Here is a 15206-nt window from a genome sequence, read left to right on the forward strand (position 1 = left end):
AAGAACAAACTCAAAATGTTTCATATTATGATGAAAAATGAAACTTATGAAATTGAATTGAATTGCGAAAAACCTCTGGCATAGGCATCATACTATATACTAGTGTTCTTCAACCTTTTTTTACAATGAGATCTACATTTATGAAGAAAATGCTCTGACGAGCTACCAAATTGTGACAATATGATTTGCAGACCAGGGTGCGGGGCTCCATCTCGGTATATTAGAATGGAAGTTGTCTTAAGGATTAACCTGTCAGTTGCCATCCACCAGTTGGCCACCGCTGTTATGTACTAACAAGCCCCCAATACCTCATCTCAGTTCAGAAAGGTGCTTTCAGAAGTGAAAGAAGCAACCAAGAAAATTTGCTGATGGTATTATATTGTCTAAAATCCAGATTCAAGAATTTACCACCAAGGCTATGCTTTCTGGGATTTGATATAACAGGAAAGAAAGTCGGGACACCTCAGGGGTACTTCCAGTCACAGAGATGACAGAGTTTACAGGAGATTGTAGTACCTTCAGCATTCGTAGGTGTGCAGTTTTGTGAACCATTGTGTACTCTCACGCCATGTGCAAACTACCGGTCGCCACCAACAATCCAGCAATGAATACTTGATGTCCTAAATCATCATTTTCTCTATAATTACAAATTTGAATTATTTCCGACTCCCCCAAAATATGAACTACTAAACATAGTCTAAAATGACATTTTAGATAAAGCGGAGCTTCCCTTGTAGTCCTAGAGCCATTGCCACTGGCCTGTTGTCCTTTGGACTACACTTTCATGAGGTACTTTGAAGCTCTGGGAGATATTCTACTGGGAAACCTTGGGTCCTGGCATTGATGTAGATGTTAGATTGACATGTACCACCTACCTAAACATTGCTGCAGACCAAGTACAGCCCTTCATGGCAATGGTATTCTTTAATGCCAGTGGCCTCTTTCAGCAGAATAATGTGCCCTACCAGACCAGGTCAGGTCAGGTTGGAAGCATGCGATGATGCTCTTTCATCTCTAGCTAGAAAAGATCGATGCGCCCAGAGCACCGTTACAAGCATGCTGATAAATGCTATTACCCTTAAAACGCATTTAAAATGATTGGTTAATAAACACCTGTAATGTATTTTATTCTTTTAAAAGACTATTGACCTCGCTTTGGTGCCATATGGTTTTACCTTGTAGGTCGTAGGACAGGCTGTACGTTTGGTACATTTGCCTAGCGATTAATTCTAAATGCAGCTTACTAGTTCCTATTAAATGTAATTAAATAATAATGTCCACCTTCTTTTAAATAATAAAAAACAACATCCTAAATTCTTGACCTGGTCTATAAGAAAAACATACTTCTGTTGCTATAGTCCACGCGCGTGTGGGTTAATATGCTTGAATTCTTTATTAATTATCATTGGTCAAATGCTTTATAACACATTTTATAATTATTTTAAAACAAGAATTCTACCAAAGTTTTCAAATGCTTTTGATGTATGTTGATACATGCCGTTCACCAGCTTCTACAGCAATTAAATACAACAGGGTTTGTTCGGGCGACCCCCACACACCAACCGACCGAGACAGTGGGACAAGGCCTGCACACTCTGCCATAATCATGTTGTGAGAATTAGTGATGGCATTCATATTTGGGGACTGTTTTGTAATTTAACATTTACAGTGGAGGAAATAATTATTTGACCCCTCGCTGATTTTGTAAGTTTGTCCAATGACAAAGAAATGAAAAGTCTCAGAACAGTATCATTTCAATTGTAGGTTTATTTTAACAGTGACAGATAGCACATCAAAAGGAAAATTGAAAAAATAACTTTAAATAAAAGATTTGCATTTCATTGAGTGAAATAAGTATTTGAACCCCTACCAAACATTAAGAGTTCTGGCTCCCACAGAGTGGTTAGACACTCCTACTCAATTAGTCACCCTCATTAAAGACACCTGTCTTAACTAGTCACTTGCACAAAAAACTTTAGCATAAAAATACCGTTATTAACCAAAACTTGCTTTGTCTTTTAATACATTACCACGTTACATTGCCTTGAGAGAAGCAAATTCCACATTCAAGCAATTCTCTCCCAGCCAGTCAAATAAATTCAACCAAAACTTATGAACAATCATGCAATTACAAAACAAATGGTCAGTCGTCTCTATTTGCAGAGAAATTTGTTACCAGCTGTCCAGTTAGCAAATATTAGGCAATGAAAATGATTTTATAGATTACGAAAAAGATTTCTTCGCATCATAGTATAGATCAGGGACGTGTACGAAATTTCGATTGACAGATACTGTAGCATTAGACTGAAAAACAGGCATCAGTTAGCCAACTGTCTCTTTTGATATCGTTCTTATTTTTCGCTATGGCTAATTTTGCAATTTTAAAGTTAAGAGTATTATTTGTGTTCAACACAAATACAACAAACAAAATTAACTTGTTAATATAGCTAAGCCAAGATAGAACTTGATAGTTCGTGAGCACCCGATCAGTTTTTGTTTTCTTCAGCCAATCGCAATATGAACGTATGTCTCTCGGGCCGTCGGTCCACAGCCGTTTGACATTTTTGAAAATACACGCCGGCAGCAGCCACACCCGCTTCCGCATAACGTAGCGTCATGACGTGCGTTACGCAAAGCGTCATTTGCGTAGTGACGATTCATTCGGAAGTGAGAGGCCAGGGCAGTGTATGCAAAACACAGAAATGGTGTACGTGTCTAATGGTAAGTAAAAATAGAAATTAATGTGTGTGGAGCTTTTCAAGTCAATAATACTAGCATTTATATATTAATACTGTGTAATGTGGGTCATTTCGTTAATCGACGAATTAAATTTGAAGCCTTGTTCAGTATTTGGTCGTTAAGGTTTGCGTATACATACTACGCATTTTATTTTCCGAATGACTGTATTTACGTAATAACTTAATGATGTATATGATTTGGTCAATATATTTTAGCCTATAATCTTTTAGTAAGGCAGATATTCCAAGATCACGTTTCTTGTTAATTGCTAGCAAATGTAGGAAACGTATCGCCTCATTTTGGTGGAAAAAGTAGTTAAATCTGTATTTTAAATGACAATCTGCTAGACAAAAGTAGGTAACGCCGCCAGTCAAGTTTAAATTAAAACCAGTGTAACATATAAACGAACAGTAATTAAAGTATTTTCATAAAAAATTGCGTTGTTGCGCCAAAACTGGCGAGTTTGAAACTATGAATGATGGATACTGAAGAAAAATTATGCCATGTTGGTAGCTCACAGAAAGAGGTGTCTTATTTCGTCAGAATACTTGCCGGTTTAGATATTTTTGTGCTTGTCTATATCTATAACTACTTGGCTTATCAGAAGTCTTATTTTCCATGCCAGGCCAAGTTTTGGATAGCAGGAGTCGCTCCCCTTTGAGGTTATCCTTTTGGACTGACCTCTTTTGGGGTGCTGTGGAGTTCATCGGATTGTTGTAAGTGCTTGTGTGTCACTTTTCCTTTATTGTACTTATTTTATGTTGACTTTATTGGCATTTTATGTAGTTTATGCTAACAGATACATGCCACTGTTGTATATATCTTTGGGGTAATAAACTGTGTTTTAACAAAAATTATTTCTCATTCTTGCTTTACAGCTTCCAAACACTCTTTCAGCCTGACCTGCCAAAGAATGGGAGCTCCAGGTCTCACTCAAGATATGATGATGGCAGAGGGTACGCAACGGCGGCACAACTAACATAATGAAACATTTAATTATTAGTATTATTTTAATCTGACACCTGGTAGTATTATCTAAGAACATTGACATCCATCTCTGAGAAGGACCATGCTGGAGATAAATATTCAGCTCTATATTTTCCACCTGAAGTAGATGTTTTCTCTCAATACATGGGTAAATAGGTGTTAAGATAAACTTCTCCTTTTCTTTTAGTCCCCCCCCAAGATTCCCCGGGCCACGGCGAATGGGAAGGATAAACCATGGGGGCGGGCCTAGTGCCCCACCAATGGGGGGAGGAGGATGAGGAAGGTGGGTGAGACTTTCTACTTCTGTGGTGTAGATGTGATGTGCCTTGTCTTTTCCTAATTCTTGCAGACGCTGCAGTAAATGAGTGAAGGCTGAGCCTCATACTGTGTTCTCACACTGCATGCTTCTGTGAAAATTTTTAAAATTGAATTTCACTGGTACAGTCGACCTCGTTACAACGTACCCCGTTTATAACGTTTACACCAATACAACGTTCAAATTTCGATGTCCCGAATTCGCGTAATGCATTATTCCATTTGCCGGTTTCGGTTAGAACGTACACCTTTACAGCGTAAACTTCGATATAACGTATGATTTTCAGAGGAAAATAGGCAAACTGACCTTCGTTACAACGTACAGCCTAATCTTCCGAGCGCGCGCACAATTCAGAATCGGCTGTTGCCGGCCATCTACATCGCTTAGCAACGCCTAACTGTGAACCTATCCTCACGAAGCATTCCACGCCGGCCGGACTCCTTGCATGCAGCCCCCGTTTTTTCATGGTTTTGCATGGTGTCATGCTGCCACATATCAAGCAAGATGCCTGCTAAAAGGAAACGGATTTCGCTGACCGACAAGGTGGAAATAATTCAGAATTATACATGGCAGCCTTATACTGCCGACGCGAACTAAGTTCTGAAACTGTGTGGTTATTGGGGTAATTGTGTGACATATAGTGAAAGAAATTAACAAAAGACAGATGTCTAGCACATGTATCGAAATTTATTTCAGCCAATTGAATCATATACAGGTGCATAATTTCGGTTTGACATTAGGTTACAGTAAGGCGATTTGAACGATAACGCAAAATCCACTGCCGGCTTATGTCGGCTGTCTATGAGTAACTGATATTAACCTAGTTTGAAGAATATAGTTCCTATTATATTCTTCAAACTACACAAGCTGTATGTCATAGTGTCAACTTGAGGGGTGTTTTCTAAAAGTTTTTTTATATACATTTTGTGTTCTGTCATTCATTTTGAGGGACTTGGTTACAACGTACTATGGTTATAACGTACAAATTCTTAATGTCCCCCGAAGTACGTTGTAACGAAGTTCGACTGTATGTTAATTGTTGTTGAATCCCTCTCCCTTTTTTCAGGTAAATGCCTGCACTTCATGTGCGGGCAGTGGATGCAAAGTGCCACTTGGGTTTTAGTGGGGGGGCTCTGTAAAGGGCCATAGCCTGGTCAGTGGTGGGGCACACGCATCCTCCTCCTCCAGCAGCTTCTGCAGGTCTGCAGACTCATGACGCTGCACTGGGAATTCCTTCTGAAAGGGGCCAGGGCAGTCGATAAGCTGCTTGTTTTTTTTTTTCCTTCTTAATTGTTCTGTTCTGACATCTGTAATTTGTATACTGTATAATGTATAGGTTGCTTATTAAGAATGTAGGGTTTTTTTAAGGCTTAAAGTTGGTTCTGTAGGCATGTTGTGCAATAAGGAAATAAAATGGTTTAACAGAAAGAGAACTCTGGATATTTATGAACTTGTGTTTTTCTACCTTCTGTATTGGCTTAAACTATAATTGATGGATGACTTTGTATTTGTTGCTTGTTTCCTTCAAAATTTAAGATCCAGTGCCATTGTTGTATGCATGCATGCGTTAAAAGGTGTCCCAAATGTGAAATCATTTTTGTAGCGGGCTGTGAGTTGGTAAATTAGTTTTTTCAAACAGGAAAGTCACATAATTATTATTCTTCATTGGGCAAAGCTTCTAATGGATGAATTAGCCATTTGGAAGGATTTTCATGGAAAGAGATTTTGAAAGGAGGCAAATTCTCCTGATGTTGAATTCTGGGTGCAATTTGAAAATTATGCTCTGAGTAATTGCATATTCAAATTCTAAGTTATTAATCTACCACTCATTATGGTGACCTGGTTATGTATGTATGTATGTGTGTGTGTGTGTGTATATATATATATATACATACACACACAACCAGGTCACCATAATGAGTATATGATATATACACACACACACACACACAGTCTCCAAGATACAGTTGACTTATTTATTTATAATCACTACATTGATTGCATCGATGCCAACCCTTTGCCATGAAGAACGGTCACTCTATCAAAAAAGCGCTACGTACATCACTGCCCCGGTCAAGTCGGTCATCCGCTACGCTAGGGGGCAGCATTAGACCCATAAAGAACGATGGCGTATAATGCTGCATCTACCTAGTGCGGCATATGTTTGTGATACAAGTCAAGCAGCGGCATGACACAAGCCGAAAGAGAGCAAGAGAATGGAAAAGAGAAAGAAAAGGAGCGTGAGAAGGAAAAGGAGAAGGAGCAGCGCGGTGTGAAAAGGCCAATCGTCCCCCCCGTAATCCCGGAACCGGTTCAGGAGGTATGGTTATTACTTAGTGGCGTACAGTAAGAGCCCGGAGTGTCACCGGCAAGCCCGGTATCAGCCGGGACTCTGAAGCACGTTTAGCTCTAGTTACACTGAGTTTAGCTAATCTGGTCATTGTCTGAACACGACTGCGGAACACGGTCGTGAACGACGCGGCTTATAAGTGATTTTAGTTGTGTCGATAAGTGGCGTATTCATTATACTCGTCATTTAACCCTTATTTCACGCCAGTTACTATTTTAAAATTAAAAGTAATTCGCATACGTTATCTGGTCTAATAAGGAAACACAATAATTAAAAATATTAGGACTAAACTGTGAAATTTACGTCATGCAGGGGCGTGGTGACTTGTTCCTAGCAATATTGTAGGTGTGTGTTTGGGGACGGGGGTTCGGGGCTGATTTGGTCATTACCAAATCCTGAAACCAAACCTACGCCCTTAACGTCATGTCAAGTGATATCAAGCATTTACCATGTCAATAATTCTCTTCGGTGCCCAAATACCTGGTTCCACAGAAGGCAAAGCTTGTGGATCAGTCAGACGTCGTGATGCAGAACTTAAAAATGGCAAAAAATGTTCGCTTCACAAACCTTCATAATACTTGACTAGTTATCAAGATCTAGTCTTAGTAGCCATTTTAGTCCACAAAGTCTTCCATTATTAATAGGCATAGCACCCAGGGCCGAATTGGGGGGACACCTGAGCTAAAATGATTGTTGGGGTCTTACAGCTAGGATTGCCACCCGCCCTCTCTCCCATATTGGAAAATAAAGTGCTGTGTTTCGTATGCTACAGGACGATCTCGTATTATAAGGGACGAATGGCAACCCTACCTTATTCTTAAAATGATGCTGTAACAACCAGAAAAAGAATTAGTTTGGAATCCCCTGCAACACGGGATCCTTTGCTGCAGCCCAGATTAAATGTGCTCATCGCTCAACAAGTTATCCAATCACTGATCCATTAAGTAATTTAAAAAAGTCAAGTCAAAGGTCTTTATTATCAGTTCTGCCATATGTACAGGACACACAGGACTGAAATTAACTTACCCTCAGACCCCACAGTGAGTGCACTAATAACAACAAGCAAGACAGACATCAGTGATTCATTGTTCCACACCTTATGAAATGATACAATATGAAATATGTAAAAGAAATATATAGCACTTTTAATTCTATATGTAAATATATAACCAGGGGCGGCATGGTGGTGCAGTGGTTAACTCTGTTGCCTCACACCTCTGGGACCCGGGTTCGAGTCTCTGCCTGGGTTACATGTGTGTGGAGTTTGCATGTTCTCCCCATGTCGTCGTGGGGTTTCCTCCCGGTTCTCCAGTTTCCCCCCACAGTCCAAAGACATGCTGAGGCTAATTGGAGTCACTAAATTGCCCATAGGTGTGAATGGTGTGTTAGTGTGCCCTGCAATGAATATATAACCAAGCTTATTAAATAGTGGGGCTTGTATCAGAAGTGAACCATGAATGATTCTGACTGGCTTTTCTAATTAACAGACTAAGATTACTGTGTACTCATTGCATCTATGTATATCTGCAGCAAATCCAGAGTAATTTTATCGTGGTGATAAATCCTGGCTCTAAAACCCTCCGCATTGGCCGGGCTACAGACACGTTTCCTGCTGTTGTCCCACACGTGATTGCCCGACGACAGAAGCAGCCCAGCCAGCCCCGCTATGAGGACCCTTGGCTCTTGCGAGAAGGACTGAATGTAAGTTGCCGACTCCAGTTTCCAGTTTACTCAGCTGTAACTCATAGCTTTGCGTAGATGCGGTGAAGACAGTGAAACCATATTGTATGCTCTTTATTGCTCTTTTTTTGTGTGTTTATTTGAACAGTTTGGGTATTTGTATGTATATTATTTGTGTGTGATATGATAAGTTATTTTATCATGATTTTTGGTTGCCTTTTTAAGAACTAGTGAGGGACAACAGATGAAAATCAGCATGTAGAGCTAACTGGCTCATTTGCAGATCAATGAGTGCCTTCCCTGTTAAACAAATAAACAAACAAACAAATCAAAACATTCAGGACAGCGATTAGCACAGTTGAATCTAGGCTGCAGTACTTCTTAAATATTCCACTTTGTGTTCATTTGAAGAGACCAGAAAGTAATGAACAGAGACAAAATGGTCTTAAGATGGTCGACCAGGCCATTTGGTCCAAGAAGATGTCTAATGGGGTGAGAAGAACTCCAGTGTCAGCAGAACAGGTGGGTCTTGATTTTGTCCTTTTTCCTCTCTTTATTTAAAAGACGTGTTTCCTTAAAAAATAAAATCACTTTATTTACCCCAGGCAAGGTCCTACAACAGACAAGTTCGCCCAGCCGTCCTGGAATCCAGCTCCAGAGTGAAGTGGACTAACACATCACACCAGCCGGAGTTCCTCATCGGGGAAGAGGTGAAGACAAAAACAAAATAATTCCATGTTTAAGCACAATATTAATGTGAAAATATCGTGAGATCAGTTTGGTTTCATGTAATTTTGCCTGTAGAGGGCGTTGATGAGTATTTAAATGTCATTTTTCTTCCCTCATTAACAGGCTTTGCATGTCAACCCTGCGGACAGCTATAGCATCCACTGGCCAGTGTGCAGGGCTCAGCTGAACATACACAGCGGACCTGGGGGCTCCCTCAGCGCGGTTCTGGCTGACCTGGAGGCAATATGGTCTCACACCATACAGAAGTTCCTTGAAATCCCTCTCAAAGACCTCAAGGTGTTGTGCCCTGCGGGGAGAGGGCTCTGATGCTGCCCTGGAATGTTGTGAGATCCGTCCTCATGAACCATACATGGTCCAAAAGCCCCATTTGCTCGACTGAACATCTCCACTTAAGGTTTAATAGGATGCTTGATTGTGTCTCTCTTGCGCATAGTTATAAACTTTGTTCTGAACATGGCGATTAGTCCTGGCTGGTCAGTGCATCTTCTGTTGTGTTATCGCCCCTCAGTATTACAGATGCATCCTTCTAGTCCCTGATATCTACAACCGCCAGCATGTGAAGGAGCTGGTAAACATGCTTCTGGTGAATATGGGCTTCTCAGGTACTGGAACCAGTTGGATTATTACATCCTTTCTATCAGCAGACTCCCATCTAGGTTTTGTCTTTTTCTTTGAGAAAGAAGCACCTCAGTACATTTGTATTTTGATGTGTGCTGTGTGGTGCTGATGTTGTCCACTAGAGGTCAGTGTATGCACTTGTTTGGAATACATTCTGGCATCTATTATTAACTTCAATTGCTATTGTTTTTATTTTGCTGCGAAAGTATGGAAATGGGTGTGTTTGCATGGGATGGGTTGCCTTTGGGTGGTGATGGTGCTCTTTTCTTGTCATCCTTTCAGCGATAGTGGTCCATCAGGAGTCTGTGTGTGCGACGTTCGGCAGTGGGCTGAGCAGCGCCTGCGTGGTGGATGTGGGCGACCAGAAGACCAGCCTGTGCTGCGTGGAGGATGGCGTGTCCCATCGCAATTCCAGGTGCAGCAGTGAACTCCCATCTCACAAATAGACAACAGAGGCAAACAGACGTTTATAGCTAATTGGGATTAGAAGCGGGAGGATCCTGGAGTCTGAACCTGATGCAGCTAATGCTGGAGCTAAGAAATTAATTATTTTAACCTTTTATAAAAAGGTTTTAGTCATTAATGCATAACGGTAACGTTTGAACATGTCTACCAATCTAAAATTAAGATTGCCATAATTTATTGTTATATGTAAGTATTTACTTCTATAGTAATACAATATTTTGTTTGCAGGACATTCTATTTGTGCACTTTTTAATTTGTTTGCACTATGTGTACTGTCTTTGCACTTTGCTTTGTATGTTCACATTTATCTGTGCGCTACGTTCTTGTTGCTGCATGCACCAGAATTCCCCCCTATGATTGAGTAAAGTCAAACTTACTACAGCCATATACTGTAGTAATACAGGCATGTGTTGGCGATAAGGCTGAATCCGCTGTCATTCTGTAGAAGTGTCCCGCCATGCAGATGTCTCCCGCTATGCCCCCTCCCAGGCTGTGTGTGGCGTACGGAGGCTCTGACGTGACACGTTGCTTCTTCTGGCTGCTCCAGAGGGTCAGCTTTCCCTACAGAGAGTGTCTGCTGTCCAATCGGCTGGATTGCATGCTTCTCCAGCAGTTGAAAGAAACCTTCTGCCACCTGGACCAGGTGCAGTACCCCTACCCAAAGTAAAATTCAAGCCTGTGTACTGTGGCGTGCAGCATTATGTTAAAGTCCCAAGGGATGTGACATCATCAGCTCTCATTAATTTATTTGTTTTTGTTTGTTTATACGTTTTTGCAGTATAACTTTTCTTATTACATTTATTATAATTTTACTTTGCCCTTTTTTTTGCTTTTGTTCTGCGTGTGTGTGCACTCGTGCTGCGTGTGTGTGCACTCGTGCTGCGTGTGTGTGCATTCATGCCCCCACCACTAAACTTGCCCCCATGCTTGCAGTTGTCACCCTAATCTGTGACAAAACACGCTTTGGTTCCAGCGTATTTGTCCCCACCCACATTTGTCTGCACCCATATCTCAGATAATATCCTTGTTCCTTCCTCCCATCTGTGTCACGCAGGTCTGTTCACAGTCCTCCCCAGAGCTGGTGTTACTAGTGAACTGCATTATTTTTATTATTATCACTTTTGTTCACCAGCTTGTGCTGAGAAACCAGTTAATCCACGTGTTTTCATATTACACCAGGACATATCCGGGCTCCAAGACCATGAGTTTCGAACCCGATTCCCAGACTCGCCTACTCTGCTGTACCAACTCCGACTGGGGGATGAAAAGCTGCAGGTGCAGAGAATCGCTGACTGTGTGGAACCTGCAGCTGTGCCACATATATCATAATAATAATAATAATTATAATACTTTTGCCGATTGTGCAATAGAGTCTCATTCTTATCTGTGAGGGTTTATGGATATTACGTAAACTGTGGCTCTGGGCGTCCATGACAGGCACCGATGGCCCTGTTCTACCCGTCGACCTTCGGGATCGTGGGGCAGAAGATGACGACGCTGCAGCATCGCTCCCAGGGAGATCCAGAAGACCCCCATGATGAGCACTACCTGCTGAGCACGCAGAGCAAGCAGGACCAGGTAGGAGACCCGGAGCGTGTGAGCTCAATAGGGCAGCTTATTCTGCGCAGAGATACCGGTAAATTATTTAATCACTCGTTTATTTTGTCCATTTTAAGTGTTGTGCCAGTTGTGCTGTTTCATCATCTGTGGCCTGTAGTATTCCCCGGATGTAATATGAAGCTCTCACACAGTGCTTTTCATACTTATATTCATATTTACAGTGCATGTGGCCTTTTCCCTTCCTCTCTATTTTTCGCGAAGTCTTCCAAAGCCATAGCGGAGCGCAGGACCCTTCCCAAATCCATTGGTTTGGACGGGGAGTCCGGCAGCCAGGGAGTGGACCCCCCCATGCGAGGGGTCCATGTCCAGGATGCGGAGCTGGGCCATCCCCAGGGCGACTGCCTTATGGGGGGGGCCGAGGCGGAGGAGCTGCCGTCCGCGTTCCTGTCCAGGAAGAGTGCCATGACGCAGTTTGAAGGCAAAGCCCTGGGCCTCGACAAAGCCATCCTCTACAGCATCGACTGCTGCAGTAAGACCGCATGCTTCCAGGATGCCCTCCTCCCATGTGTCATACTGAACTTACTGTGGGACTTGCTACCACACGTGTGATTTGCGTAAGTGAATATCTGTCTCGCATGCTTCCCCTGCCCGCAGCATCCGACGAGACCAAGCGGAAGATGTACAGCTCCATCCTGGTGGTGGGCGGGGGCTTAATGTTCCCCGGGGCCCAGGAGTTCCTCCAGCACCGCATCCTCAACAAGATGCCTCCGTCCTTCCGCCGGGTGGTGGAGAACGTGGAGGTCATCACGCGGCCCAAGGTACGCTTATGCTTCTGTGTGGCCGTCTGGAGGCAGCGCGGTTCCGTGTGCCCTGAGCCGTTGCCCCTTTCGCAGGACATGGACCCACGGCTGATCGCCTGGAAGGGAGGAGCGGTGCTGGCTTGCCTGGACACCACACAGGAGATGTGGATCTACCAGCAGGAGTGGCAGCGCTTCGGCGTGCGCATGCTGAGGGAGCGGGCGGCCTTCGTCTGGTGACGACCACGTCATTCCGCGTGCATTCCTCACACACTGTATATACTGTCTCTTTTACTATTGAATATGTTGCCTCACTGTATCTGATATTGTTTGGTTTTGTAAAATACAAACTGGATTAAAGGTTGATGGTCATATGGTGGGCTGTGTAAAACTGCTTCTAAATGAGCCAATGTGATCAAATAAGACCATGTTTTGTTTTGTTTTTCCTTTTAAAGGCATAGATGTAGACTTACGCAGAACGTGGTTTGGTGATTTTTAAATTAAATTAAATTAACACAGCCACTGTGGAGGACAAACTTGAAAATATTCAAATTTTAATGCACAGTAACTATTTATTTGCTAAATAAATGGTGAGATGCATAAAATGTGGTAATCACAAAAACAAATGTAGCTGGCCTGAAGAGAAGGCGCAAACAGAAAAACGTAGCTGCCGCACGTCCAGACCATAATAACTTGCCACTTCGTCTACTTTGCAAAAATTTGAAGTTAGATCTCTATCAAAACCCATGATGAACAGGCTTCTCAAAATAAGATTTCCATTTATAAACATTCTATAGATGAGGATACTTTAAAATACCGTTAACTCGTTCAGAAAACCTTTAAGACAATTTCTAATAACAGAACACTTGTATTTACAGTAAGTGTATAGGACGTGGGCTTGGTAAGGCAGTTAGTCCTTTCTCATAAAGCTGGATTTTAAGACCAATAAATAGGCAATAGCTCACCAGCTTTCCAAGGCCAAACAAACACATGCTGCATTTTGTTTTCTCCTCAATCTCTTAAATTCAGCAAATAGTTCAAATTTAAAGAATTATGTTTAAGTTTGTTCCCTGCAGAGAGAGGGAAACATAAGAACATAAGAAATTTACAAACGAGAGGAGGCCATTCGGCCCATCAAGCTCGTTTGGGGAGAACTTAGCTAATAGCTCAGAGTTGTTAAAATCTTACCTAGCTCTGATTTAAAGGAACCCAGGGTTTTAGCTTCCACTACAATAGCAGGAAGACTATTCCATACTCTAACTACACGCTGTGTAAAGAAGTGCTTCCTCAAATTTGTTTTAAAATGTTCTCCCGCTAATTTCCACTTATGGCCACGAGTTCTAATATTTAGACTAATATTGAAATAGTCATTTGGCTGAACAGCATCCAGACCCGTTAGAATCTTATAGACCTGGATCATGTCCCCCCTTAGTCTCCTTTGCTCAAGGCTAAACAGATTCAGTTCCGCTAACCTCTCCTCATAAGACATTCCTACAAGTGCCCTGATTTGAACATACTACTGTAATTTATCTAATAATGTCACTACATGCTGTTGGAATGGTAATGTATTCCCCGAATGGCCCCGTCAATAAAATTAAATCAGGTGCAGATCTTCATCCATACAGTGTTTTTGTAAAGTGGTAATAAGTTTAATCGAATATCCATCCATCTTTTGTTTACTGCTTACCTCAGGCTGTGTTGCAGGGGCAAATGCAAGGTATTTCCAGACCTACATTAAATATCTACCAGTTTCCACTTCAGCAACTGCCAAGACCTCATTCCATTTGGCCTGTCAGTATCTGTCTACCTCTTCAGGAATCCCACCAGACAACCAGGTTCAGAAGGCCTCCTCCTTCAGCCTGACAGCTCCCTTTACTGCTGGTGTCCATCACCAGTTTGCGGATTGCAACCATAACCGGCACTATAACAACCTTACGGCCACAGCTCTGCACAGCCGGCTTAGCAAGGCAGGCTCAATGTCCCCAGCCTCCGTCAGGATACAAGACGAGTTCTGCCGGAGGTGCGAGTTGAAGATCTCTGGGCCAGGAGCTCCTGCACAGTCCAGCATTTTCCCTGCCATCAGACTCAACTCACCAGCAGGTGGAGATCTGTTGACAGCTCAGTTCTTCTCTTTACCAGAGTGTTCAAGACATGCAAACACAGGTCAGACGATACGATTACAAAATTGATTATTAAACTGTGGCCTGGGGTGCTCTGTTGCACTTCTGAACACCCTTATGTTCGAACATGGTGTTTGTTATGGACAGACTGTGGTTAGCACAGAAGTCCAATAGCAGCACTTTTCGGGTTCAGATCGGGCAGGGCATTCCTCCCAATCACACCCTTCCAGATTTCATTGCTGTTACCCACGTGAGTATTATAGTACCCCAGTAGAACAATAAAGCACCTTTCAGAAGCCCCTCCAAGGTCTCCTAGAAGGCCTTATACTTTGGAGTGATGTTCAGTGAGTACACACAGACAACGGTCAGAGTCAGAGGAAGGCAACCCTCTGGTTCACCGGAGTGAACTTCAACGTACTGGCACATGACCATGTGGGCTAAAAGTAGACCTACATCTGACCAGCGCCTCTCCAGAATGGAATAGAATCCAGCCCCTTTCCAGGAGTTCGCTTCCGGAGCCTGTGCTGTGTGTTGAGGTGCACCAGCTCAGGCTCCTTTCCCACCACATTCCATGTTCTCTAAGCCAAATACTTTTTGAGTTATCACTTTCAATAGGTCAGGTGTCTTCTGTAGTCACTCTTCCCTTTGCTGCCACTTAGTGGCATTGCTTCGGTTTTCATAATAATAATAATTGATACTTTATTGTTCCCCATCATAAGAGCAAGCTTGGCCGTGAAGGGCAGCCAACTTGTGGTGCCCAGAGAGCTGGGGTTCAAGGGCCTTGCTCTAGGACCCACAGACATGCTGAGGCTGGGCTTGAACCA

At 42.6% G+C, this 15206-nt stretch overlaps 2 protein-coding genes across 3 annotated transcripts; both read left to right on the top strand.

The window, feature by feature from the left end:
- Nucleotides 1-2582: 2582 nt before the first annotated feature.
- Nucleotides 2583-5475, top strand: selenok (selenoprotein K). The gene is made up of 5 exons (XM_023791584.2): nt 2583-2721; nt 3365-3455; nt 3618-3695; nt 3914-4009; nt 5109-5475. Exons 1-5 carry the CDS (start codon nt 2688-2690, stop codon nt 5110-5112), a joined length of 303 nt encoding a protein of 100 aa, XP_023647352.1. The 5' UTR covers nt 2583-2687; the 3' UTR covers nt 5113-5475.
- A 650-nt stretch (nt 5476-6125) lies between these two features.
- actr8 (actin related protein 8) lies at nt 6126-12639 on the top strand. 2 transcript variants are annotated; one of them, XM_023791582.2, is made up of 13 exons: nt 6126-6362; nt 7923-8093; nt 8484-8594; nt 8678-8782; nt 8925-9098; nt 9331-9424; nt 9723-9855; nt 10395-10548; nt 11085-11180; nt 11343-11483; nt 11727-11994; nt 12120-12283; nt 12359-12639. In XM_023791582.2, exons 1-13 carry the CDS (start codon nt 6231-6233, stop codon nt 12500-12502), a joined length of 1887 nt encoding a protein of 628 aa, XP_023647350.1. In that variant the 5' UTR covers nt 6126-6230; the 3' UTR covers nt 12503-12639. The 2 variants fall into 2 exon arrangements, with proteins under 2 accessions (XP_023647350.1, XP_023647351.1); XM_023791583.1 differs by having other exon boundaries at nt 6227-6362; nt 7993-8093.
- The last annotated feature ends 2567 nt before the right edge of the window (nt 12640-15206 follow it).

This window comes from Paramormyrops kingsleyae, chromosome 6 (assembly GCF_048594095.1).
Source record: "Paramormyrops kingsleyae isolate MSU_618 chromosome 6, PKINGS_0.4, whole genome shotgun sequence".
Classification (NCBI taxonomy): Eukaryota; Metazoa; Chordata; class Actinopteri; order Osteoglossiformes; family Mormyridae; genus Paramormyrops; species Paramormyrops kingsleyae.

Excerpts from the sequence above, each read along its gene's own strand:
- actr8 (XM_023791582.2), top strand. The coding sequence starts at position 6,231 with ATGACACAAGCCGAAAGAGAGCAAGAGAATGGAAAAGAGAAAGAAAAG. Across the intron at positions 10,549-11,084 it reads CCTTCTGCCACCTGGACCAG|GACATATCCGGGCTCCAAGA; the intron begins GTGCAGTACCCC and ends ATATTACACCAG. Across the intron at positions 12,284-12,358 it reads AGGTCATCACGCGGCCCAAG|GACATGGACCCACGGCTGAT; the intron begins GTACGCTTATGC and ends CCCCTTTCGCAG.